This window comes from Siphateles boraxobius, unplaced genomic scaffold, assembly GCF_051911475.1.
Source record: "Siphateles boraxobius isolate OS27281-9 unplaced genomic scaffold, OSU_SipBor_1 48, whole genome shotgun sequence".
Classification (NCBI taxonomy): Eukaryota; Metazoa; Chordata; class Actinopteri; order Cypriniformes; family Leuciscidae; genus Siphateles; species Siphateles boraxobius.
This window is the reverse complement of record NW_027509119.1, coordinates 6,510,439-6,535,423: the sequence shown is the minus strand read 5'-3', so window position 1 is coordinate 6,535,423 and position 24,985 is coordinate 6,510,439. Positions and strand designations below refer to the sequence as shown.

Below are 24,985 nucleotides of genomic sequence, written 5' to 3'. Positions count from 1 at the left end.
ACAGACAGGACATTCGCATTTAACCTGACATCAGCTTATAGGCACACGCAGGAAAATAATTATTCCATGTAGCCTATGTATTTTTTTCTAACGTGCTGTTATAATAATATGACAGTTTGTTCGGTGTATTTCTGCATTCAAGTATTATAATTTGCAAAAAAAATTACATGATTTATTTATTACAGTGTTTACTTGGTCATATATCCTATATAGGCTACACGCACGTACAGTAGGCTATACGCCTTATGCTTACCTTTTGACCCGGACTGTTTGCATATAACGACTTCTAAGGATAAGTATACAAATTGTTTTGTTGCTACTGTCCTGTTAGCTTCCCCTTTAACTGTGTCCAGTGTTGTTTTGTGAAACTCGAGATTCTTTGTTGTAATTGGTGCATGATCACTTCTATCATTCTACCTTTCCCCGCCCATCATCGAATGAGTGCGCAGAGGGCAAATGTGCAGGAGAAGAGACTGTGACGCTGAAGCAACGCCAGGTAAAATGCGAAATAACGCATCTTTCTATAACAGCATACGCCTCCGTTACTAATTGCGTCGTTTTAGAAATAACGGAGGGTTGAGCTGTTGCTGTGCATAGAGCATCAGAGAGCGTGTGAATGTCAATTACTGTGCGTATGTGCGACTTTCCCGAAATTATTTTATTAGTAATGTCGCTTCCGCTTAAATGTCTGTTAATGTGTGTGTGTTTGAGAGAGATAGAGAGCGAAAGAGAGAGATAGAGAGAGACCATGCGATGTCCATAGATCGGTGTGCTTTTCTGTTTAATGCCAAGCACCCCCCAAAATAATAATCCCTTTGCAGGGGATATAATTCCCTTCCTTAATTATAAAAGTAACTATATTTTTGCATTTATAAAGACCCACCTATACAGTGCAATGGCAGAAAATGGCATCATAGGCTAAGTATACATAGCCTATAAATTATTTTTAAAAAATGGCTTTTATATTGTCACTGTGCTAAAGCTAAAGCAAATTTAATAAAACATTTTATTGGGATATTTAATTTGTATTGTTATTTTTCTACCCATAAAAATGAAAATCAAACTTAGCCTATCTGTAAAGATCTTTTTACAATGAATATAATTCCAAAGCAACATTTGAAGTCATAAAGAACTACGGTCAACAGATCAGATACTACTTGAAAAATAATACATCTTTCCACGAAATTTAAAGTGCACTGTATTCATTTTTTTTTACTTAAATGTTACTGATAAACCAAAAGCATTAATAAGTGTGGACACTGGACAAATAAGCGTTTAAGTGACTGGTTAATAGTAAAGCACTTTTTTTTATTAGGACTTAAATATATGTAATTGACCTTGGTTTGGTAATCAATGACATTCATACATTTTTTAGTAAGTAATAGTAATTGTCCAAATACTTGTAGTTGAAGGACATATGTACATATCTCCACAAGGGGGCAATAATGAATTAGCCTACAACAGAAATAAAATATACTACTTTACACTATCACTGTCTATCACGGTCTAGTTGCATAATGTTAAACATCAGTGAAAGAATTGTTTAATTTTATAGCCCTGTGTTTTGACTCCAGATGTGAGGTGGCTAAATTACTGTTTCCTCTCTTTGCTTAGTGCATTTCAACTGCCATATCTCATACATCACCGGGGGGCAGAACTGAGTGAGTTTTTTTCTTCTTCTTCTTTTCCTTTAATTTCTTTCCTGTGAGAACATTATGGGTTTGTATTTGCGGTGCAGCTTGCAGAAAAGACACTGAGTTCTGTAAGATCCGAGGCAAGGTAAGTGCTTCAATAAGATTACTAACATTATTACATTATAAGTAAATGCCGATTTCTCATGATGCAGTACAAACCACACTATTATGCAAATTGTTACCATACATTTAATCTTCAGAAGTGTTTTGTATGTTTATTGATACCCTTTACGGGAAATTCCAATCAATGTTTACAAATAGATGCGCTTATTCAACATGGCATCAAATCTGTTGCAATAATGCTGAAAAATAGCCACCTATTCATCCTTCTCCTGCACATGCTGTTTTGTCCTTTCACTGAGCACACAGGAAATGATGCGAAGACTCCAGACACCCATAGTGAAGCAGCTTTCCAGCCCATGTATAGGAAAGGGTGAGCCATTATAATCTCTCTCTCTCTCTCTCTCTCTCTCTCTCTCTCTCTCTCTCTCTCTCTCTCTCTCTCTCTCTCTCTCTCTCTCTCTCTCTCTCTCTCTCTCTCTCTCTCTCTCTCTCTCTCTCTCTCTCTCTCTCTCTCTCTCTCTCTCTCTCTCTCTCCCCTCTCTCTCTCTCTCTCTCTCTCTCTCTCTCTCTCTGTCTCTCTCTTCCTATCCTGCAGCAAGAGACTGTCTAATATCATTATCAGTAATACTATTTTTTTTTTATTGTAGCTCTTTTTATTTCATTATTGGACTGTTTTCTTCAGGAATTGTTTCTGATTCCTACCAGATGGAGGCAACTAGGAATGTTATCCTGGGCCCTAAAATGAGGGTGGCATTGCAGAAACATTTACATTATTTTGTTAATTTAGCAAATGCCTTCCAAAGGAATGCTACTGCATAATTCCTCATAAGGAGCCAGTAACAGGAGAAGTGCTGCAATAGAAAAAAACATGTAGGTATGCTACCGTGAAATTACAATGAGCGAGAATAGTTTGTTTAGCTAGTTTAAGAAAAAAAACTGACATTTTTAATATAAAGAGGGTTACAAACATGGGTCCTGCCATTCCTGTCCGCATCACTGCCACAGTCTGTCCTCCAATCTTGAATCTCACGATATTTTCACAGTAGTCTTACAAGCTTCATCAAGCAATAACACATCAGCATTTTATATACAATTACGGTATCACTTTATTTTACAATCCTGTTTCTCATGAATATACTATGTACTTATTGGGGGGGGGGGGGGGTAACTTTTACAATATTGGTAATATTGTAACTTTGTTTGTTACAATATAACAAACAAAGTAAGGTCTAACTGTAGTGAATTTAGGTACAGACATGTAATAATTAGGCCTTAAATGTAAAATAACATTATAGTTTTCACTGTATAAAATATAGATTAATCTTTGTTAAAGCTGTGTTTTTTTGTTTGATTAACATCAATTACTTAGCAGCAGGGTGCTATCACTTTAAGACCGAATACATGGATCCAATATAATGATAAACATCCGATATCTTTCTCAACTCTTTACTATCACTTAACACTTAACCAACTGTGTACGAGAATATTTGTCAAGACTAGTATTTTGACACATGTTTGTGTGTCCGTTCAAGCTCACAGAGATGCAAAAGATGTATCAGAAATGTGCCTCTCTGTGTGTGCACCCTTCAGGTGTGTGTGGCTTTGTTGTGCGCACATATAACAGTCCTCGAGTATCGTAATCAGCAAAACACGTGTGCAGAACTGTGGTGTCCTTGTCTGTACGGATCACGGATCAAATACGATCCTTTTTACCCCTAGCATAGATCGTGCGGATAACGGCTAGAGCAAGAGTGAAACCTGAGCGCTGAGCACATAAGATGGAGAAGAAATGTACCTTTGGAAAAGCAGAGAAAATAAGGATGTCTTGCTAATAGAAAGTGCTATTATTTATGGTTATGGATTAAAGTAAATGATGTCTTTTTATTCAATGTGTTCTATCTCAGCTTTATATGCAAAGACAACTATACAACCTGATAAATTGTGTGTAGTTACATTGTACACAGGGCCTCTTGATGTCAAAGCACAGTCTGAGCCATTAAATAGACCCTTAGGTGCAAGAAAACAGAGTGGTAGTCATTCATTATTTACACAGCAAGGCATTCAAAGAGACATGCACAGCTTATATAACATATTGTGGCTTCGGTTTTGCTCATACACTCGCCAATTCTGAGCTGAAGCCATTAGAACTTGTCTGTACTACATTAATGTCTGATAAAGCTTTGCACCACACAGACCCTTAAATCCTTTAGTCATATGATCCAGAACTCCCTCTGATTGATATGTGGGAGAGAGAATGAGAGGGGAGATATTCAAACTGTATCTTAATTCCATCCTGACAAATCCACTTCCGATTCCTCCCCCTCCCATGTCCAAGCACCCTGTAATAATACCCAACACATCACCAGGATTGTGTTGCCATCATGTGACTTGTCTCCAGTTTTTAGGTCAGGCTGACAGACGCACTTGGTCTGACAGAGAGAGTTGGGTAGGTTTTGCTGTTGGAGCTCCAGCTGGATAAGGTATGAGATAAAAGCAGAGGTTACAGGAACAATAAAGGACAACAGTTGGATCAGGTAAACCTCTTTCCACTTTGTCCCCTCACAATGATTTGTTTACAGTCTGCTTTCCATACCAGGGTAAATGAGTATGCACAAGTGGATCTTGCTGTGCACTTCAAACGATCACTCTGTCTGTAAAGGCAAAGGGCGAGATGGTTTGTTTATTCTATGGTTTCAAGTGGATGTGATACAAATAGATGCTGGGCATGCTCCCTACTCTGGGACAGCATGAACAGCACCCCTTCTGTCAACACCCAGTTTAAGCTCTGAAGTAACTAAGAGGTATCAGTTTCAGGGGTGATTACCTCTGGACTTTCAGTGTCATGACGCCTCATGTAGACCCCCGCTAATGGCCAGCAGGACTGTTTATCTGGGGCTGAAATGATACTTGCATAAATCAAGGTCAGAGCTGGGATTAAACGCTGTTCTCGGGGGGTGAGGGACGGCTGAAGCTGTCAAAGCAGATGCTCTTTTGGCCACAGATTCCGTTCACGTGGACAGTTGGTTTTTGTAGATCAGCTCTGGGTTTTGTGGGGCTGGATTTTAGGGGTAGTGAGCGAGTAAATCCCTCACTACCACCCTAAAATGAGTTGGGAAAGCCAGGTTTGTATGTATGCATGAGATGGGTTGGGAGGATTGAGCAAGGTCCGGTTTGTAAGCGGTTCTTGGTTCGATCCAGGGTCGCTTTTTGTTGACAGGCGGTGGTGACATATTCAAAGGATTAGTAGCTCTGTGGACGTGAGGCTTTCTACCTCTTAAAATAGAGAGAGGGAGAGAGATACTCAAGAAAACAAAACGGCAGTTAGACGACAGCAGTTTGTCAGAGTGCGACTGGACATGGCCCACACCACACACACTCAAACATATACCAAGTAACCCATTTGAAGTGCACCCGCTAAGAACAGCCGAAGCCGAGATGGCGCTGACGGGGGTTGAAGGTAAGAATGGCAGCAGTCGCACAGCTGTGCATGTCAGGTTTCCACAGACAGAAGTAGAGTGTACCAGAACCAGTAGCTATTTTCTGGCAAGTCGTATAGGTACAGTGGCAGGGTAGAAGAACTTCCTTGTCATCCTCACAGCATTTAAAACCAGTGATCCTCAGCAAAGCTTGTGGTGAAAACAGATGCAGTAGTCTAAAAACCAAATTGAGAGCATCTTAGATCATGGCCTTGAGTCTGCATTATTTATTTTTTTACAGAGTTTGATTTCACTAGTTCTGATTCGATTGAATCTGATTGAAATGATGATTTCACTGCCCTTCAAATTGTGTAAATTGAAATTACGAATTGAAAATATTCCCAATGGAAATGTGTATTTCGCAAAAACTCCCATATATCGCAAAAAAAAATATACGCTTGCATTAAGGTGATTTTTCAGGCAATTTGAAAAAGGAATATTTCGCAAAACAGCAATGGAAAGTTTTTTCGTATTTACAGGTCACCTGCTGTACGTAAATGTTACATGATCATTCTTTAAAGATGGCGCGGTATGTTTGGACAGAAGACGAGACAGGTCTTTATTAATCTCATAAAAGACAAAAGAATACTGAATACTGGATTCTAAACAACAAAGAAATGCCACAATTTACAGTATCAAGACCTTGAAGCAGATGAGGGAGAAACATCCTTTTAATGGCCTTTCCTTGCCATTAATGCTTGGATAACACATGTATGTCTCCTTCGATTAAAAATAATGGCTAGTGCGGTGGCTGCAATATACGTAAACCTACCAACATCAGTCGCCATGATTTTTGGAATAGTGAGAGGAAAAAATTATGTTTTAGTCGCATAACATCGGTTAATGGAAATGCTGTCATTTCACCATAGTTTTTTATCGACATTTAGAAAATATATTGCAAAAGTTTTGCGCAAATCTGTAATGGAAACCAGGCTTGTGTAATGGAGGAGATATTGAATCTTGTGATCTAATTGATGGTAGATTCATTTCTCATCAATAGAGCTAGGGTAGAATATGCTCCAGTTTCTTGCCAGATATCCTCTGGCTTGTTCTCCGATGTCTGTGGCACCTATTGTTACACAGCTGGTACAACAGTCAGTATGACAGGCACATATTCTACTTGGTATGGGAGTTTCTTGGAAAGACCATGAAGAATGGAAACCTTGACAAAGGGATCTGTTTTTTGCCCTGGATAGCATTTGATGTGACCACTGGGGACAATGTTCTTAACTGTTCAGGGAGAAGTCAAAGCCAGGGCTCAGACACTTGATCTGGCCTTACACAAGCATAACTGTTTTATTGGGCAGTGTATCTGCAGCTGTGCACTGGCCTAGTGACTGACTTTGCTGGCCTGAATCAACGGCCCGGGAATGCACATTGCATCTCAGGACTATTTACAGCAAGCGTGTTGACATGAGCCATGAAATATCAATCAAAGTAACCCTGTTGTTTTAGCAATGACAGCAACTGATGGACTAGTACAGCACTTTTGAAGACTAAACACTTGTTTGATTTCAACATGACTAAAAAATTGGACATGCTTATGGGATTGCCGGACATAGGCCTTGAGAGATGACTTCAAGAAAGCAGCAGCTTAATGTTAATGAGGTGCGTTTAAACATGCTTCTTTACAGATATGCCACGGCAGTTTCCGAAGATTGCTCTGAGTGATGTGGATGAGGAAGTTCGTCTACTGGCAGAGAAGGTGTATGCCTCGGCAATAAAGGAAGAGGACACTAAAGATGTCCTGTCCATGTACACTGTCCCTGAGGACTGTCCCATTGGCCTGCAGGAAGCCAGACAAAGGGAGCTACTCAGAGAACTGGCTGAGCAACAGTCAGAAGAAAGTGCCAAACGGTCAGCATCATTTTGTTTTTCACTGTAGACTGCTACCAGTTGTTTCATCTGGTTTGAAACACCAGGCCAAACCAGTCAATGGAGGACAAGCTGGTCTTTTGAACATGGTAGCTGGTTTGCTGCTGGCCAAATTTGGTACCAGCGTAACCAAATTTGGTCTGGTTGAAACCAAATCCACCAACAAGTCAACCATGTAGACCCAGGGTGTCCAATCCTGCTCTCGAAGGGCTAATTTCCTGCAGAATGTTGCTTCATCCTGCCACAGAATACCTGCGTGGACATTTCTTGTGATCCTGAATACCTTTTATTAGCTGTTTAATTAGGGTTAGAGCTAAACTGTGCAGAACAGTAGCCCTCCAGGATTGGAAACCCCTTGTCCCAGTTAATGACCTTAATGGCCGCCTTGGACCATCTTGAAAACATGTCAAACCAGCTACCATCAGAAGCTGGATTTCATTGGATTTTCCAGCAGGACAATTAATGATTCATGTGCTTAGTGAATTAATAATTTAATTTTTAGCCTCCATTCGCTTTAATCCTCTGTAGGAAGAAGAGTTTTAAGATTATTCGATCTCAATCTATGTCACTGCAAATCCCATTAAGTACGGAGAGTGTCCGGGGTGCGGTGACCCCCCTCATTTCCCCTTCCTCTACCTGCTCCTCAATCTCACAAAATTTGCCGGAGTATCAAAGAGTCATCATTAGCGGAGACTACTGTGCTGGGGTGTGTATTATTAGAATGGACAATCAACCACCTTTCTCTACATTCTGTCATAATTTGTTGAAGGTTCAAATAAAGGCTCTTTTAACAGCTGATCATGTTTTAACAATCAAGTTTTGTTTCACAATCACTATGCACTTTCAGATTACAGTTGAGGATTATGAGCAAGCAGCTAAAAGTCTGCTAAAAGCTCTCTTTATTCGAGAGAAATACTCAAAACTGGCATATCACCGGTTCCCACGGACCACTACACAGTTCCTACGTATTGCAGCAAATGAAAGGTGGACAGAAGAAGATGAAACTCTTCCAGGTACATCTGCATTTGCTCAGGGTTCATAACCAGATGTCACTTGAATGTAGACCATGTTCTCATTCTAGGTTTATTTATGGCTCTGTAAACATTTCAGTGGAACTTCTGTTTGCAAATGTTTGCTTGATGTTCCTCTTTATGTCCCTTCCCAAGACATCAACGTTGAACTAATTTTAGAAGACATAAGAGTTGACATGAGTTATATGTAGCTCAAGTAAAAACAACTAAGAAAAATAAGCACTAGAATGGGAACGATTCTGAAGGGGAAAACAACATCTTGTAATGCTGATCACCAGCAAGGGATACTGTATTGGTCTACTGATGTCTTCTTTCTAACTTAACCAGCAAGACTTTCCTAGTCAACCAGCTTCACCAGATAAGTCTGCCTAGCCTTTCTTTTTTTTCTTCTTTTTTTTTGGTGAAACCTTCTGCTCTCCACAGATATCTGTCCCTGCCCTGGTGAGGGAGAGGACCCTTACAGCATGGAGAATATTCCAGAGAACCTCAATTATCAGATGAAGATGAAAGATGGCATTATTTATGTATATGAAAACAATGACGCTCTGAGAATGAACAAACCACGCTGTTTGCCTTATCCAGACCTGGAAACATTTGCCATTGACATGAGTCATGTGCTCGCCATGATCACTGATGGGCCTACGTAAGTCTCCAACCAATATTACCACAGTGGTCATCAAGTCTCTGTATTTGCATATCCAAGATGTAAAGCTGAACATATTTCTTCTTTAAACAGTAAGACCTACTGCCATAGACGACTAAACTTCCTTGGGTCAAAGTTTTACCTACATGAAATGCTCAACGAAATGGCGGAACTAAAAGAACTCAAGGGTGTTCCTCATAGAGATTTCTACAATGTCAGAAAGGTATCATTTTAAACACTCATTAGTTTATGTAAAGTTGATATCCACTGCGGTCTAAATGTACATACACGCTCTCTTACAGGTAGACACGCATATTCATGCAGCAGCATGTATGAGCCAGAAACACCTGCTTGATTTCATCCAAACCACCAATAAAACTGATGCAGAAAGAGTTGTCCTGGAGAAGCCAGGGCTTAGACTAACTCTCAAACAGGTGTTTAACAACCTGAACATGGATCCTTATGATCTTACTGTAGACTCCTTAGATGTCCATGCCGTAAGTAACGTCTTATCTATATGTTTACAGCCCAAGGATATGCTAGTTGCTTGTACAGTATGCATCATGTTTAGTGTATTCACAGGGCAGACAAACCTTTCATCGCTTTGACAAATTCAACTCCAAGTACAATCCAGTAGGAGCAAGTGAGCTAAGGGAAATCTACTTGAAGACTGATAATTACATCGAAGGAGAGTATTTTGCCCGCTTAATCAAGGTATAGTCATTTAGTCATAACAAGACTAAGGTTTTAGATTTGTTTGGTAGGGACATTTTAAAATCTGTCAAACTATACACAAGCACCAAGTATCTGTGCAGTATAGTGGATGGGCCTATTGAAGAAATTAAGAAAAAAATCTTCTCTTCTCTAACTTGCTTCCTAATCTAGTCAAATAAACCTGGTATTGTATATTAGTGGCTCCTTGACAAATTGATTTGTTCTTCTCTTGTAAGTCCCTTTGGATAAAAGCATTTGCTAAATGCAGAAATATTAATGTGTAAAATGCACATCATTACGTCATGCAGTAAGTGTTGTACTAATTTAGAACGAATTTGTCTTTTTGTCTCTTTTAGGAAGTAGCACATGATCTGGAGGAGAGCAAGTATCAGCATGCCGAACCACGACTGTCCATCTATGGTCGTTCCCCAGAGGAGTGGGAAAGTCTCTCCCATTGGTTTATTCAGCACAAAGTGTACTCTCCAAACATGCGCTGGATCATTCAGGTGCCCAGAATATAGTAAGTAGCTACATTCATTCTTAATATTTTCAATATTTTCCAAACATTTTATTTCTTGTTTTACAATTATGTTATGTTTATTTCTTCCAGTGACATTTTCAAGTCACGTAAGTTGATTACTAACTTTGCCAAGATGCTTGAGAACATTTTCCTTCCTCTATTTGAGGCTACAGTGAATCCTCAGAAGCACAAAGAGCTCCACGTATTTCTAAAATATGTAAGTTCAAGGTTCATATTAGATATATATATATATATTTTTTAACCAGTGTACTTCATGTAAAATTCATGTACCTGTTTTAAATATCACATGGTCACACATATGTGGACACTCCCTTCTAATTAACTGGTTTGAATAAAACTGTAGTTCCAGTGAATGCAAATCTTATTTTTCATAGCATGCAATAACGTTTTAGAGAATTGTGTGCTATTTTATAGGATATTTTCTGCTCCAGCATGAAAAATGTGACCCAGATATGAACCCCACTCAACATATTTTCAAGGATTAATTAAAATGACAACCACGAGTCAGGCCCCATCAACTAACGTATGACCTCTGACCAATGCCTGACCTCACTAATGCTCTTGTGTCTGAATGGGAGCAAATCCCTGCATCCATTTTCCAACATCTAGTGGAGACCTTCTTAGAGGAGTGCAAGCTGGTGTCCACACACTTCTATCCATGTTGTGTATTTTATATAAAAAGAAGTTTGATTATATCATGTAATGCAATGTAAGAACTTAGAGTGCACTTCAAATAAATAATTTTGCAAGACTTTATCACACATCACTCATTGGACGTCCCTTCTTTCTCAGGTGACTGGCTTTGACAGTGTGGATGATGAATCCAAGCATAGCGATCACATGTTCTCTTATAAGAGCCCCAAGCCTGAGCAATGGACAACAGATGACAACCCGCCCTACAGCTACTACCTCTTCCACATGTATGCCAACATCATGGTCCTCAACAACCTCAGGAAGTATGTGCTCCATTATATCTGTTCTGCACACCAACTGGAAAATTCCATTTGCTGAAGGGAGAGGCTACATATCTCATTCCAAATGTGTGTGTGTGGTGGGGGTGGGGGGTGTGGTGGGGGGGGGGGGGAGGTTGAGGGAATAAACAGACATTACATTAATATTCGCAAGATCTCCTATTATATCCTCAGGCTTTGATAAACCTTGAATAAGTACTGTAATACATTCGAGAACAAACGGTTTCCAATGGCATGTGTGAGTTTCACCATGTACCAGGACAACTATAAATACCACTGTATCAGTAATACACACATATTGGGTTACAACTGAGATACTGTTAAAGCCTGTGGAATACTGTCAGTAGAACAAACTGACATCATCTTTCCACTTTATAAAGGATGGATTACGGACCGGATCAATGGGGTCAGTAACCCAGGGCCTCTGAATGCATTGAAGAGGTATAAATGTATGTACACAGGAAATACAATTGCTGGAAACAGTAAATGCTGCAGAAAACATTTTTTTTTCATATAGCCTAAATAATATTCTTTATGTGGTCACAACCAAAATAACTGGCTTCATGTTGAAAGAAAGATTAATTTTATCTAACTACATCAACCTGACAAATTAAATCAAAGGAAGTAGATAGATCTTGAAATAACTGTAGGTAGGTAGGGGGTAGATAGGTGTTGAAGTGTCCTGCCCTTGTATTGCAGTGAATTCCATTATAAAGTGAGCAGGGATGCACATATCATACGGAGCACCGGGTTTTCAACACCGTCAGATTTACATGCAAGTGTTTGAAAGGAATGAAAAGTTCCGATATGAGGCAGGCCTATTTCAGTGATGGAGAGGGACAATAGACAATGATATCATTTTTATATGGTAAAGATATACAGTATATAATGTATATATAGTGTCACTGACTAATTACTAACAATGCTAATTCAGTGACCTGTGCATGGGTGACCAGAACCACAAATTCAGTAGTTATGCACAAAAATATTAGCTGAAATCTTACTGTCACTAACACTAATTACTTAAGTACATCATGATTATTGGTGGGTTTTAACTGTAATAAAAACCGGCTCAATTTTTTTTTGAAAAACGGCAGCAAATTTGATAATTTTAGGCCATAAAAATCAGCAAAATCAGTCGGACTGAAAAGTGCCTTCTGAATACCTTACAGCAGTTGTTATGTTGTATGCTATAGTCATAGCGCATTTTGTCTCTTAAAAAAAATACACACCCAGTCGATCAGCAGTTTCTGAAATACTCAGACCAGCCCGTCTGGTGCCAACAACCATGCAACATTCAATGTCACTTAAATCACATTTCATCTCCATTCTTATGTTCAGTTTAAATATCAGCAGGTCGTCTTGACCTGTGCTGCGGCCAAAATCGACTTCTCTATATAGTGCTTAAAAAGAGTAGTATGCCCGAATACATAGTATTAAAAAATCAGTAGGCGAACATTTCATTTGTACATAGAGTCTGGCACCGCTCCATTGACAAGCGTTAACTTCGTTGTAGGCGGGTACTCTATTGAAGTCTAAAACTATTGGATCTGCCCAGAGTCACTCTGGATCTGCCATAACCAATCGCTAACGTCTGGTCGTGACGGATGCCTAGCGCTCGCCTTAGCCAACTCATTCACGACTAACAGAGCGAGTTGGAAAATCAAACTTTTCCCGAACCCCGTGGGGAGGAGGGCCACAACATCATGTCCACCAACAAAACTGAGCAAAGATTGTTCTTGCTCCGGCTTTAGCTTCTTGATATTCGGCAGCGTTGCCACAACGGACCGCATGGCTTCGCTCGCATCTTTCTCCACTGCCATTACTGAACTACAATTCAAAATGACGCACGACATCAACGTCATCGTTCTCAGCCACCCCCTCTGTTCACTGATTGGCCTGGTTAAAAAATTGATCGGAGAAAACCAAAGACTACAGCACAATCCCAGACCTAGTACTGAAGGAAAATGAAAATTGACCGGAAGTACGTAGGAGGGCGGAGCCAGGCTAAAGCGACGCAGCTGATGCTGGTAGTCCACGTGATGGTAACAAAAGAAGTGGATGTAGTACCACCGAATTGTATTCGTACCACCCTTATTCAGACTATATAGAATGTACTTTTTAGCGACCGGAAAGTAAATTCAAATTTAAATATAGTACCTACTCAGACAGAACGGGATTTCGGACCCAGTGCATATGTATATGCCTAAATGCATTGAGCTGCTGCCATGTGATTTGCTGATTAGATATTTGCGTTAACGAGCAGTTGAACAGGTGTGCCTAAGAAAGTGGCCGAAGCGTGCGTATTGTATTTATTCTTGTAATTGCTACTTTATTTCTCAAATTTGTTATATTTCTTATTTTGGCATTATATTTGCAAAAAGTGGGGGCTTATAATCTTCCATTCATTTTTTCAACTTATGGATTTTTCAACTTGCATATGTGTGTGTTTTCACAGGGAACGTGGTCTTAGTACCTTTCAGTTCCGTCCACACTGTGGAGAAGCTGGTTCTATCACACACCTGGTTTCAGCTTTCCTCACTGCGGACAACATCTCTCATGGGTTAAACCTGAAAAAGGTTAGAAGTAGAAGATTAGTCCAAACTACAGTGCTCAACAGCTCTTTAAAATTAGGGAAATTATGCAGTGCGCTTTTGAAATTTAGTTCAAAGTCTAATGCAATACCATTCTGACAAGATGAATGATGACTATTAATTGTAAGAGCTTATTAGTCAAACTAGCCACTATCTACTTTAGTTTATGGTGGCAGCAAAGAAGAGGGAAAGAGTTCGGATCCTTGGCCCAAGTCTATTAATAAAGCAAATGCAGATATGACATGTGTTACCACTTGATTTGACTATGTACTTGTGTTAGTGATGAGCCCAGAATCAATGCAGCCTCTGATGTTTTACAAAATCATGGAAATGAAAGCTGGCGGATCTAAGAGCCTGATCAGAGCATTTGATCTTCTCACGTAACACACGTGTGTGTGTGTGTGTTTTTCCAGAGTCCTGTGCTGCAGTACCTGTATTATCTTGCCCAAGTGCCCATTGCTATGTCCCCTCTGAGTAACAACAGTCTGTTCCTGGAATACTCCAAGAACCCACTGCGAGAGTTCCTACACAAAGGCCTGTGTGTGTCCCTCTCCACTGACGACCCCTTGCAGTTCCACTACACCAAGGTCAAACCACAACCATCTTATACACTCTTTAATATAAAGGTTCTTTATTGCCATTGCAGGTTACATGAAGAACCTTAAATATCAATGGAACATTTCCATTGCACAATTGGTTATTTATAGTGGAAAGGGTTCTTTAGAATTTTAGATTCACAAAAGTGGTTATTTTAAGAACGGTTCACTGGAAGGTTCTTAGGGGAACTAGAAATGGTTCTTCTATGCTATGACATCGCTGTGAAAACCCTGTTTAGGAACATTTTTTAAGAGTGTAGCTGGACCCCAATTTCCTACATTTACCTGAAGTAACCACCAAAAATTTTAAAGGAGCAGTATGTAGGATTGTGGCCAAAACTGGTACTGCAATCACCTTCAAATTACTGTAGAGCGGTGTATCCCCTTCCCCTCCTCCCTGACTCGAGGTTGCCAGATAGGCTGCAGGATACAGCAGGAACGTAGGCTGCTACAGAAGCTTCCAATGGCATGTGACGAGTCCTACACAGTAGGCTAAGTTTTTTTTCTGTTAATTATGTTTATGCTTCAAATGAGAGATGTTTTGCAAAGTAATTATATATCGCAAAAATTTACTAATGGCGATAAGCCAAATATAATAGTAAAGATGTACGCTCGTATGTGACAGTACATTGTTAGAACAGTAGCTGTTAGTATACTAACGGTAGGTATCTGTCATTGACGTAAGTACAAGCACAAGCCTCGGTCACTGTGTGTAATCGATATCAAAGATACAGCTATTCATTTAGCTGACACTATAAGTGAAAGCGACCAGCTGTATTTTTTAACTTACTCTGCAGTACACGTCCATAACGCTAAAATATGTGACGTGAAAGATTACATGTCATTCTATTATTTTTGGCTGTAGAACTTGCATGATAAACAAGTAGGCTACAAAACGTTCCAAGTGAGATACATTATTCACATCATAGGCTACAATGTGCTTTTCATTGGTGTTATGGACGTTAGAAAAAGTTATTTTACCGTGGAATTGCGCCTATAGTGCTTCCAATTCGATTACCCTATTCATCCATATGAGCTAACGTAACGTTACTTTGCACGAACATGCATAACTTTGTTCGACTGTCATGAATATTTGAAATGTCCATTTACATCAAGTACAAGTTAGCCAAACATAGATGAATCTTACCTGTCCAGAAATTCTTCTCTGTTTTCAGCCGTCTCCATCTTTCAAAGGCATCTCCTATACAGATCCTTGTTTTATTTCGGACTTTGTAATGAAGTATTTCGGATTCATAACGAGTTTATGAGTTTATCAGTTTATCTGATTCGCAACGTTAGACTTTTTTTTTAATCCGATTCCGACACGTTTGTAGCTGCAGCTGTGGTAACAAGCAGAGCTGGCAACCCGGATGCCGCAACACTACTGACTTCGTGATTGGTAGATAGGTGGAGGGTGACACATCAGACCAAAACACAACATGACAACATCAACATCAGTTGAGGGCTGCAACTTCACTTTTTAAATGACAATATCCTGGCCGGACTACTGTTGTCAGTGATATAAGTATTTGAAATTAACATGATTTCTTAATGTCTAGTGACATATCAGGGCCATTTTATGATTAATTTAAATAAATTTCTTACATACAGCTCCTTTAAATAATACTCTAAACTTTCAATAAATATATTCAATAATGGATTTTATAAACCAGGTTAAGCCTGACATATGAAATAATATTCATAATGAACAGTTTATTGAACCTTTAGAGAATTATATTTGATACATCAGGCTTTTATGGCTCCTATGGTATGATATAATGACAATATGAAGCTCACACAGTGACAAAACTGAGAAAAAATAGCAATTTGGTTCAGTTTCTGATATTTACCCTGCCCTTTATGGCCAAAAAGAAAGATGAAATTCTGATAGCTTAAAATGAAATTAAATGAGGTATTTTAACAGTATAGCAGTCCACTAACATAAAATGCATATAAATATCACTCCCTATTTGCTAATAATATAGCCTAGTAACTAGTAATAGATGAAATACTAAAATGTTTTCCTCTTAACAATAAACTTTAAGCTTTAATTAGAGGGCAGAATGTTAAAATAATGAAAACAGTGAAAACAGTTCCAAACAAATCCCGACAGATATAAATGTAGCACGTCTGCGTGCAACACACAGTAGTCGTGTTTTTTTTGTTCCTGACTGAATCAGTGTTTTTGAATGAAACGCTTGAGTGAATCATTCAAAGACTCACTTACAACACACTTGTCACCACATACTTTCGTAGCGATGTAACTTGCAGAAAGACCACTGAAAAAATCCTCACAATTAACGTCAGCATGAAACAGAAGTTGCATTAGTCTTTTGTGACGTATATCAGAGTGAAACGCTTCTCAAACAAGAAAAATTTGAGTGCGGGACTTGATTTTGTACATGGAGAATTGATTGGATCGTTGTCGTTCATTTATATAATCAAATTCACTTAATGCGTTTTATTTCATTTTATTTGCATTAAAGGTACAATATGCAGGATTTTTCGCCACCAGGGGTCGCTAACCTCTTACAATAACAAAGGCGTATATTGATGACGTATATTCCACATTAAGCTGAATTATGGATCTTGTCGTCAAGCTGATGGATCTTTTATAGATGAGTGAATACAATGATGTTTTTAACATGACTGTGGTATGAAGCAGGGCACGATTGCTAGACGTATACCAGCGCCACACGCAACCCGAGTCCCGCGGATATAAAGGAATAAGGACATTTCATTCTACCGAACTAAACGCAAGTGCTGAATTAATACTCACACAGGTCAGTTTGTTAGATGAATTAAACCTGAGGTAATTGCTGTTTCTCTTGCTCTAACATTTACACTATCACACTAAAAGGCATTTGAGTGTGTTGAATGTTGTTAGTTAGGTTGTGTGTTGGCTGTATGAGACTAAGTACGTTAAGCTAGATCAACATTAGAATAACATACAGATCATATTCTAACATTTCATCATGTTGAACTAAATAACATTGATTCGTTTTATGGACATTTGCTCACCTGTCTAATAAAGTACATGCAACACTCGCGTCTCTGTCAAGTCAAAGTTAGTCGCGGACGTGGAGCTCTCGGCATCGCGAAACATGTTGATCTTCATTTTAGTCCTCTTTTTGTCTCAAAGTCTGCTTGCCATGGTCCACAATGTTTGAACAAAACAACAACAGCGTGCCTGCTAGGCATAACAGGCATAACGGGCATAACCCAGTTGTCAACGTCTGTCGCCATGGTTACTATGGCAGTGCGAGGTCAAACCTGGCGGAAACAGAGGGTAACGCGGATATCACACCATTGACTGGCGACTTCTCACCCCTGCTCACACGTCCCGTTTTCTTGATTAAAATTGCAATTTTCTCACGATTTACAAATAGTTTGAAACATTTGGGATATTGTAAGTAATCAACTAAACAAAATAACATTGGCCTAGTGGTTTTTGGATATTTTACTGCAAAAATCCTACATATTGTACCTTTAATTGCTATTTAGAAGTTCCAGCCTACACAAGTCTGCGTCTTTGAGAAATTGTGCTTGAATTACATACTTTTAAAATATACAGTAATTTGTGTATATACCGTAATTTGTAATTGTTTTATTTTGTGTGTACTGCAGGAGGCTTTAATGGAGGAGTATGCTATTGCAGCCCAACTGTGGAAGTTGAGCACATGTGACGTGTGTGAGATCGCTAGGAACAGTGTCCTGCAAAGTGGCCTTTCCCATGAGGTAGTGCACATCCTCAATTCATAACATTTATATAAATATTTGTTCAGCACAACACTGAAACCCAGTGCCATTTTCCTCAGGAGAAAAAGTACTTCCTAGGGGTCAACTACCTAAAGGATGGGCCAGAGGGGAATGACATTCGGCGGACAAATGTAGCCCAGATCCGCATGGCCTACAGACACGAGACAATGTGTAATGAACTCAGCTTCCTGGTAGACGCAGTAAAGTCAGAGGTCGTTGGGTCACAGTAGCTGTCCAGTACGTCTCTGCTAAGCCCTCGGTGCCCATATACTGTACATGCATGGTTGCTATTTTTATATACTGTAGGAATGGATGCACAGGAATCCAAATTGTAATGTTTATTATCTAGTCTTGCTCTGCTTCTCATATTTCAAATACCCAGCCTTCTTGTAAACACCGCTGTCTGCCAATGCAATGCCTTGAATGGGCGTTTCAAAGGGGGTTTGGAATACCTGACATTACATTACATGGGCAGTGTCTCCCCCCTGTGGAGATTTGTGAACTATATCCTCTATACATTTACATGTGCAATTGGAAATAGCCTAGTTGTCAGGCAGACACTGAGATGCTTCTGTGGCAATCAAAATTGTCTGGAACATTCCACCCTTGCTCTGCTGAACCAAACATTATCCTACAGAAACTCTCGCACCACTTGCACATCTTTCCCATCTCGTGCCTAACTCTAATGCATTTCCCATAAATTCTCCACTGTCCTTTCAGTAATAAAAAAATTTAATTAAAGGTACACTATGTAGCTTTTTTTTTGTTAAGAACTAACTCAATTTAAATAGTCTAAACATCAATCGTTGTTCCAAAACGTGTTTTTGTCGTACCTTGACTCCAGGGCTTGAAATTAACTTTTTTGCTCAGCAGGCACTGTGGCTAGTGCTTTTTCAAAGTTACTAGCCACTCAGCATTTTCACTGTCCACAATTTTGACATCGAAACCATGCGCTGAAAAATATTATAGGAATATTAGGCTGCTGTCACTTTAAGACCTGACACAGTGATCCATTATACTGTTGCACATGCATTTTCTTTCTCAACTGTTTACATTCACTTAAAACATAACTGACTACGTTTACGTAAATACTCGCCAAGATTGGCATTTTGACATTATTTTCTGTATTTGACTAAGCACAACAAGCAGCGAAAAAGAACTTGATTTAGTACTGTGAGGCTGCTTTATGTGTGCGCACTTTGGGTGTGAACAGAAAATCTGTGGGATTGATTAAAATTATGTGCAATTCTTTTAATAATTTCAAGCCCTGTAACACCAACAATATTCATCCGGAGCAAGTGAAACGAGTGAGTTAGGGGAGGCGGGTTTGTGTGTAACTCGCTGTCGGAGAGATGAGAGAGCGAGAAAGCACAGCTGGTATTGTGCATCTTTTCTGTGGAAAATTCGTATTGGAAGTCTTTTAGATATTTCAGTATCGATATGCATTGAAATATATCAATATTATGAAAACACTACATAGCACTTAGTTTATTATTTCAATTGAAAAATGTATATATTATATATACAATTCTATTATAAGTGTTTATATGTTAGACCAGGCACAATGTTTTTTGCAGGAAATTGCACACATACGTCACTCATGCACACAGAGCTCGTAATAAACAAAAATCAATATTGGATTTTTTTTTTTTTTTGGAGATGGTAAGAACCGAGGGATTTGAAATGTCATAAAAGTGACGCGGAGATAGCGTTTTTATTACTCAACAGGTAAGTTATTTTATTGAACAGATAAAGTGTAGCTTTCAGAGTTCATTGTAAAGCATTATCTAAAGGGTCATTCACCTGCACAATCATAAAGCACAACCAAAACAATGTTCTTCTACAAAATGCCTGTAGTTTTGTTTTTAACTGGTAGAGGGCCAAAAGTTACATAGTGTACCATTAAGTAAAAAAAATTATAAAAAAAAAAACGTTAAAAAACATTTCACATGGTTGTCCTTTTGCAGCACATAATGTTATAATGTTAAAAGGGAAACAATGCATTGTTTGAATTAATTTCTTTTGAGAATATTTGTAATGTGTGAAACATTGTTTAGATTTATTTGATGCAGTGCCTGTAGTGTGTTTTCTGAGGCCAGCATATTTCCCAGACAGCAACATAGTGTCGGCCCAAATCCGGGACACATCTGGTACATGTGGATTCGACGCGTACCAGATGTGGGCCGAGTCTGGGTCGATATTATGTTGCTGTCTGGGTTATTCCTTGAAATAACTTAGTGAGATCAATATGCATATATATATACAGTATATATATTTTTTTCCTTTTTATGTTTAAATTTTATAGAAGGCAACAAATTATTTAGTAAATATTTCTCCTGTATTTTGTGTGTGCTTTTCATTTATGCTTTACTTTCTTTGTAATGTTTTTCCATTAAAATAATACACACACACACACACACTCTCTCTCTCTCTCTCTCTCTCTCTCTCTCTCTCTCTCTCTCTCTCTCTCTCTCTCTCTCTCTCTCTCTCTCTCTCTCTCTCTCTCTCTCTCTCATCCTTCCATCACAGGAATAAATTGCATTTTAAAATACATTACAATAGAAAACAGTTATTTCAAATTGAAATAATATTCCACAACATTGATGTTTTTACTGTATTTTTTTATCAAATAATGATAAAATGCCTTGATGAGAATAATAGACTTCTTTCAAAGACATAAAAAAATAGTTATTTTAAACTTTTGTGGTGTATATACACATCTCAAGCAAAGTAACACTTTGAATAACTTTTAGAACAATCCATTTGAATTAAATGTCCAGTGTCCATTTTGTACTTCATTACAAAACAACATCATGACACACACAGACACTTCAGACTCACACACAGACACTGATAAATAGACAGGCAGAAATGTCAGTTTTGGTCTGTAGAAGTGTCAGTGTCGCTGCTGTTGTTTTCTTCCTCATTCTCCTCCACATGCTCCTCCTGTGGTTTCTGCAGGTCTTTCTTTCTACAGTGCTCCCAAACCTCCGTCTCAATGTACTCCTCCTGCTGCTCGCCATCACCCCGCGTCCTGCAGGGTCTGTTCCTGTAGTGCAGAAACAATTCAGAACTCATGTGGCAGCCATCTTAGACTGGATGGATGAAGCATCACATCTCTGGGATCGTTTTGGTTACCAATTTCATTGTAGAAATGTGCAATTTACAGCTTTTATTAACCAGAAAGTAACATAGTTTTGGCCCAAATCCGGCCCACATCTGGCACTCGTGGAATCCACGTGTACCGGATGTGGCCCGGATCTGGGCCGACACTGTTGCTGTCTGGGTTGGCTACTGATATGACTGAACATTTCATGTGAGTGGATATGATTAAAACATGTTTATTCTCAGGATTTAAACTTTTCAATGAGTGAAAAAACTCTATAATTAAAAATTAGCTCTGGAATTCTAGGGATTTGCTCTGAAGTTCAGAACGCAAAACATTTGGATAAAGTTAAGTACTTACGTTTTGAAATAGTAAAATGCTAGAAATACAGCAAGCATGACTGCAAAGGTGACTGTGATCAGTAAGGCAGCTGGAACAGCTGCAAATCAGAAAAGAGATAACAGTAAATACAAGACAGCTTTGGGGTTTAAAGTCACCATGAAATCAAAACGGAAATTTTTTTTTTTTTAAATTGAATGTTACGTGTTTATTATTTAGGATTTATCCGTGCATATAATTTTATATATATAATCTCATGATCTTTCATCAAAATGATTTCCCCTCCTCAACGATCCAATCACAAACCCTGATGGACAAAATCAAGTCCCGCCCTTCATTTCACTCGATTATACATCACTATGACTATAGACTCTTGCAACCTCCTTTTCATGCTGACTTGAAAGTCTGTCTGAACCAGAAGTTGCGACTGACTGTATTTTCTGAGTGAAATGGAATATTGAATGAGAAAAATAGAGGGCGTGGCTTATTTTTTCCTTTGGGAATTGATTGGATCTTGAAAAGCAGGTGTTCCATTCAGCACGCTATTTATTTATTTATTTTTGTGGATTAATTTGCACGGATAAATTGTTTTCCAAAAGACTAGTAATGTGCGCTAGTGAAATAAATAGGGTCAATTTTGATTTCATGCTGACAACAATAACTTCTGTCGTATTGAAAACAGCAGTTTACCATCCATTGTGGTGCCGCTCATGGACAGATGTTTCCCTTCGTCATCTATGTGGTTGACGGAGGAACCGTGAGAGAGTGAAGAAGGAACCGAGGAAGAAACTGAACTGAGTGGAGACGATGGGGAAGGTTGTTTAGAAAATGGGGTTTTCCTCAGATGAACTCCAGATTGAGCAGTGGGAAAAACTGAATGTGAATGTGTTGCGATTGGCTTTCTTGTTGTTCTGGTTACGGCAGCCTGGTTTTGTGCCTCGAAATCTGCAACCAAACAGAACCAAAAGGCTTGTTACATAACAGACTTGGCTCAGTGGTTACATTCACCTCAATCAAGCATTTGCCAATTCATCCCACTCACTGCCTTCCGTTTTACCACATCCCTGGCCCTCATAGGAAACCAATCTGTGATGATGTCACATCAAGAATTTCCTATTTACTTGGCACACTTACAATTTGTGTTGATGCCAAATGACACACAAACTCGGAAAGGAGTACATATAAAAAAATGTGCATCAGAAATTTAGACCCAGGGATTAATTTGCAATCTATAGGTCTCATTCACTAACCACACGTGTGCACATGTTTCTACATAAAATCTGTGTATGGACATTAATGGTTCATCACGTTTACATTAAAATGTATTCTAAATTTGCTCTAAAACTTAGCACGAATTGAAAACACATATACTCAATAGTCAGTGGCCTTAGAAACGTGATTTTCTTTTTTTAAAACGCATAGTTAGCAATGGAATAATTAAATGACAATAGGCTTATTACAAAAATATGAATTAGCATTTTCATATTTCATCTTGATGGAAATGCCAAGGATCAGCCCTTTTATGGAAATGATTAGGTTATATTTTATGCAAATGACTATCACACAATGCAAATTTAGAATATGACAAATTCATTAAAGGTACACTATGCAACTTTTGGCCCTCTAGCGGTTAAAAACATAACAGCATGCATTTTGCTGCAGAACATTGTTTTGGTTGTGCTTCGGCTCTGCGTGACTGTGCGGATGAGTTCTCCGTCTGCTCATAAAACATTCACTTCTAGGCTTAAGAGATATAATCAGTTTAGATGGAAATGATCTCAAGCTGACTAGCTGAAGACGTTACTGTAGCTTTACCTATTAAAGGATACGGTACTTCCTTGAAAATATATATCAGCACAGTGCTACAACAACCATAATCAAATTTACCTTCACAATACATAATGCTTTACAATGAGCTTTGTTCAATATAATACCTTACTAACCCATTCAGTGATAAAAACGCCATATCCGCAACGCTTTTACAACGTTTCAAATCCCTCAGTTCTCGCCATCTCAATCTCACAGTAATTTGTACAAATTCGTACGAATTATCCACATTTTACTCACTCGTACGAATTGGTCGTGAGATAGTGTTGGAAAAGCCAAGCCATTGTTGATTCTTGTTTTTTACGAGCTCTGTCGCATTCTCTTTTTGCCATCAGACGCTCCTCTGTTTGTTTGTTTTTTTAAACGGATGATTCCCCAGAGATTGAGATTTAGCTGCTCCATGTCAAACTTTCTCGCTCTCTTGTGACAATTAACCTTTTCTCCAATTACAGAAATGACGAGACACACACGGGCGAGTGACGTATGTACGCAATTTCCTTTTAAACCATCACGCTACGTCGAAAATATAAAGACTCACAATATAGGCTTACCATAGTGAACCAGGGTAAGACAAAACACGTTTTGGAGGCAGGATTAATGATGTATTGACTCGTTATTTAAATGTTGTTCATTTTGAACAAAAAAAAAGATTACAAAGTGTACCTTTAAGAAAAAAAAAAATGTGTATACGTGATTGCCAATCATGGATCCGTAACCACAGTATCTAACAATTAATCAAAGTCAAGCCAAATATTTTACCTGTCGAATTGAAGCAAAACACATCAAATTCTTTACTGGGATTTGCACGCCACGTGACAATCCCAGTCTTGCCACTGCCACAGTTCGCTTTAACCTCAACTCGGGGAACAACAGCTATTTGCTCATCTATCCACCCGAACCTGAGTTTTAAAAAGAACATTTTTTAAGTAAATTGACAATTTAATGTGTTTATTATAATGGTCCATTCAGCATTGTACATTGTTTTTACCTGCATGTCTCCAGACCATGTTTCTGTGCCTCTATCACCTGTGCTTTGCTTGCAATAGTCAAACCAAGATGCTCGCAAAGATCTCTGGCTGCCGATGCATTTAAGGCGTATTCATTTCCAATCGAGATTTCAGTTACACCGGAGATGGCTTGTTTTGGGTTCACTGTCCATTAGAGGAAGAAAAAAGAAATAGAATGCAGTTAGTTAACAACCATTTTGTATTACAAACTGTTAAAGGTTAGTCAAAATAGTCAAATTTGTATTATTTATAAGTGGTTTGAGTCATTTATAAAGTCATTCCATATAATCTAGGCATTCAATTTAGACATCTAATTAAAAGTAGTAAACATCCTAAGATGATTAAGATAAATAAACGGCCTTACCTTTTACCAAATGGATGTCAAAAGTTAGACTAGACATGAATAAACTATTAAAAAGTGTGGTCTTCATCATCATCATCATCATCCAGACTCTTGCCATGGTGGTGAAGTCTGCTCACTGTGAGTTTCTGAGCAAAGTGTGATCTCTGATGTGTCCTGAGTGCCAAGCGGAGAGGTTATAGGGAGGCTAAACTCCCCAGGGGAGCGGCCTGTGCGTAGAGGAGCGGTTATTGCATAAATGACCCGTACAAAGTGTCACGACCAAGCCGGCGCAGTGGGGAAGAGGAAACAGGAGGTGCGCTGGCATCTATGAGGGACCGGGCTCTTCAGGAGTCTGCTTCAGGCCAAGGCGAGAATGTTTTCACCATGAAAACACCCAGCGATGATG

The 24,985-nt window shown here is 38.8% G+C and overlaps 2 protein-coding genes across 9 annotated transcripts; one reads left to right on the top strand and one right to left on the bottom strand.

Moving 5' to 3' along the window:
• The first annotated feature begins 404 nt into the window (after positions 1–404).
• ampd3a (adenosine monophosphate deaminase 3a) lies at positions 405–18,702 on the top strand. Of its 8 annotated transcripts, none has more exons than XM_077201773.1 (18): positions 405–496; positions 1,575–1,661; positions 1,739–1,779; positions 2,064–2,127; positions 6,868–7,090; positions 7,637–7,814; positions 7,956–8,121; positions 8,563–8,782; positions 8,876–9,005; positions 9,085–9,279; positions 9,365–9,496; positions 9,853–10,016; positions 10,107–10,233; positions 10,830–10,993; positions 13,467–13,587; positions 14,016–14,189; positions 17,826–17,936; positions 18,017–18,702. In XM_077201773.1, exons 1-18 carry the CDS (start codon positions 457–459, stop codon positions 18,185–18,187), a joined length of 2,508 nt encoding a protein of 835 aa, XP_077057888.1. In that variant the 5' UTR covers positions 405–456; the 3' UTR covers positions 18,188–18,702. The 8 variants fall into 8 exon arrangements, with proteins under 8 accessions (XP_077057888.1, XP_077057891.1, XP_077057890.1 ...); XM_077201776.1 differs by having other exon boundaries at positions 411–496; positions 1,615–1,661; XM_077201777.1 differs by having other exon boundaries at positions 484–628; positions 1,615–1,661.
• Positions 18,703–19,668: 966 nt separating this feature from the next.
• Positions 19,669–24,766, bottom strand: lyve1a (lymphatic vessel endothelial hyaluronic receptor 1a). Its single transcript, XM_077201782.1, has 6 exons — positions 24,601–24,766; positions 24,218–24,380; positions 23,989–24,128; positions 22,093–22,347; positions 21,424–21,502; positions 19,669–21,006 (listed from the first exon to the last, which is right to left on the bottom strand). Exons 1-6 carry the CDS (start codon positions 24,695–24,697, stop codon positions 20,832–20,834), a joined length of 909 nt encoding a protein of 302 aa, XP_077057897.1. The 5' UTR covers positions 24,698–24,766; the 3' UTR covers positions 19,669–20,831.
• Between the last annotated feature and the right edge of the window lie 219 nt (positions 24,767–24,985).

What these genes read in the sequence shown, in the direction of transcription:
- ampd3a (XM_077201773.1), top strand. Translation starts at nt 457, where the DNA reads ATGTGCAGGAGAAGAGACTGTGACGCTGAAGCAACGCCAG. An exon ending in ATGATCACTGATGGGCCTAC is followed by an intron (nt 8,783 to 8,875) that starts GTAAGTCTCCAA and finishes TTCTTTAAACAG; the next exon opens with TAAGACCTACTGCCATAGAC. An exon ending in ATTCAGGTGCCCAGAATATA is followed by an intron (nt 10,017 to 10,106) that starts GTAAGTAGCTAC and finishes TATTTCTTCCAG; the next exon opens with TGACATTTTCAAGTCACGTA.
- lyve1a (XM_077201782.1), bottom strand. Translation starts at nt 24,697, where the DNA reads ATGGCAAGAGTCTGGATGATGATGATGATGATGAAGACCACACTTTTT. An exon ending in TGACATCCATTTGGTAAAAG is followed by an intron (nt 24,381 to 24,600) that starts GTAAGGCCGTTT and finishes TCTAATGGACAG; the next exon opens with TGAACCCAAAACAAGCCATC. An exon ending in CATGGTCTGGAGACATGCAG is followed by an intron (nt 24,129 to 24,217) that starts GTAAAAACAATG and finishes TTTAAAACTCAG; the next exon opens with GTTCGGGTGGATAGATGAGC.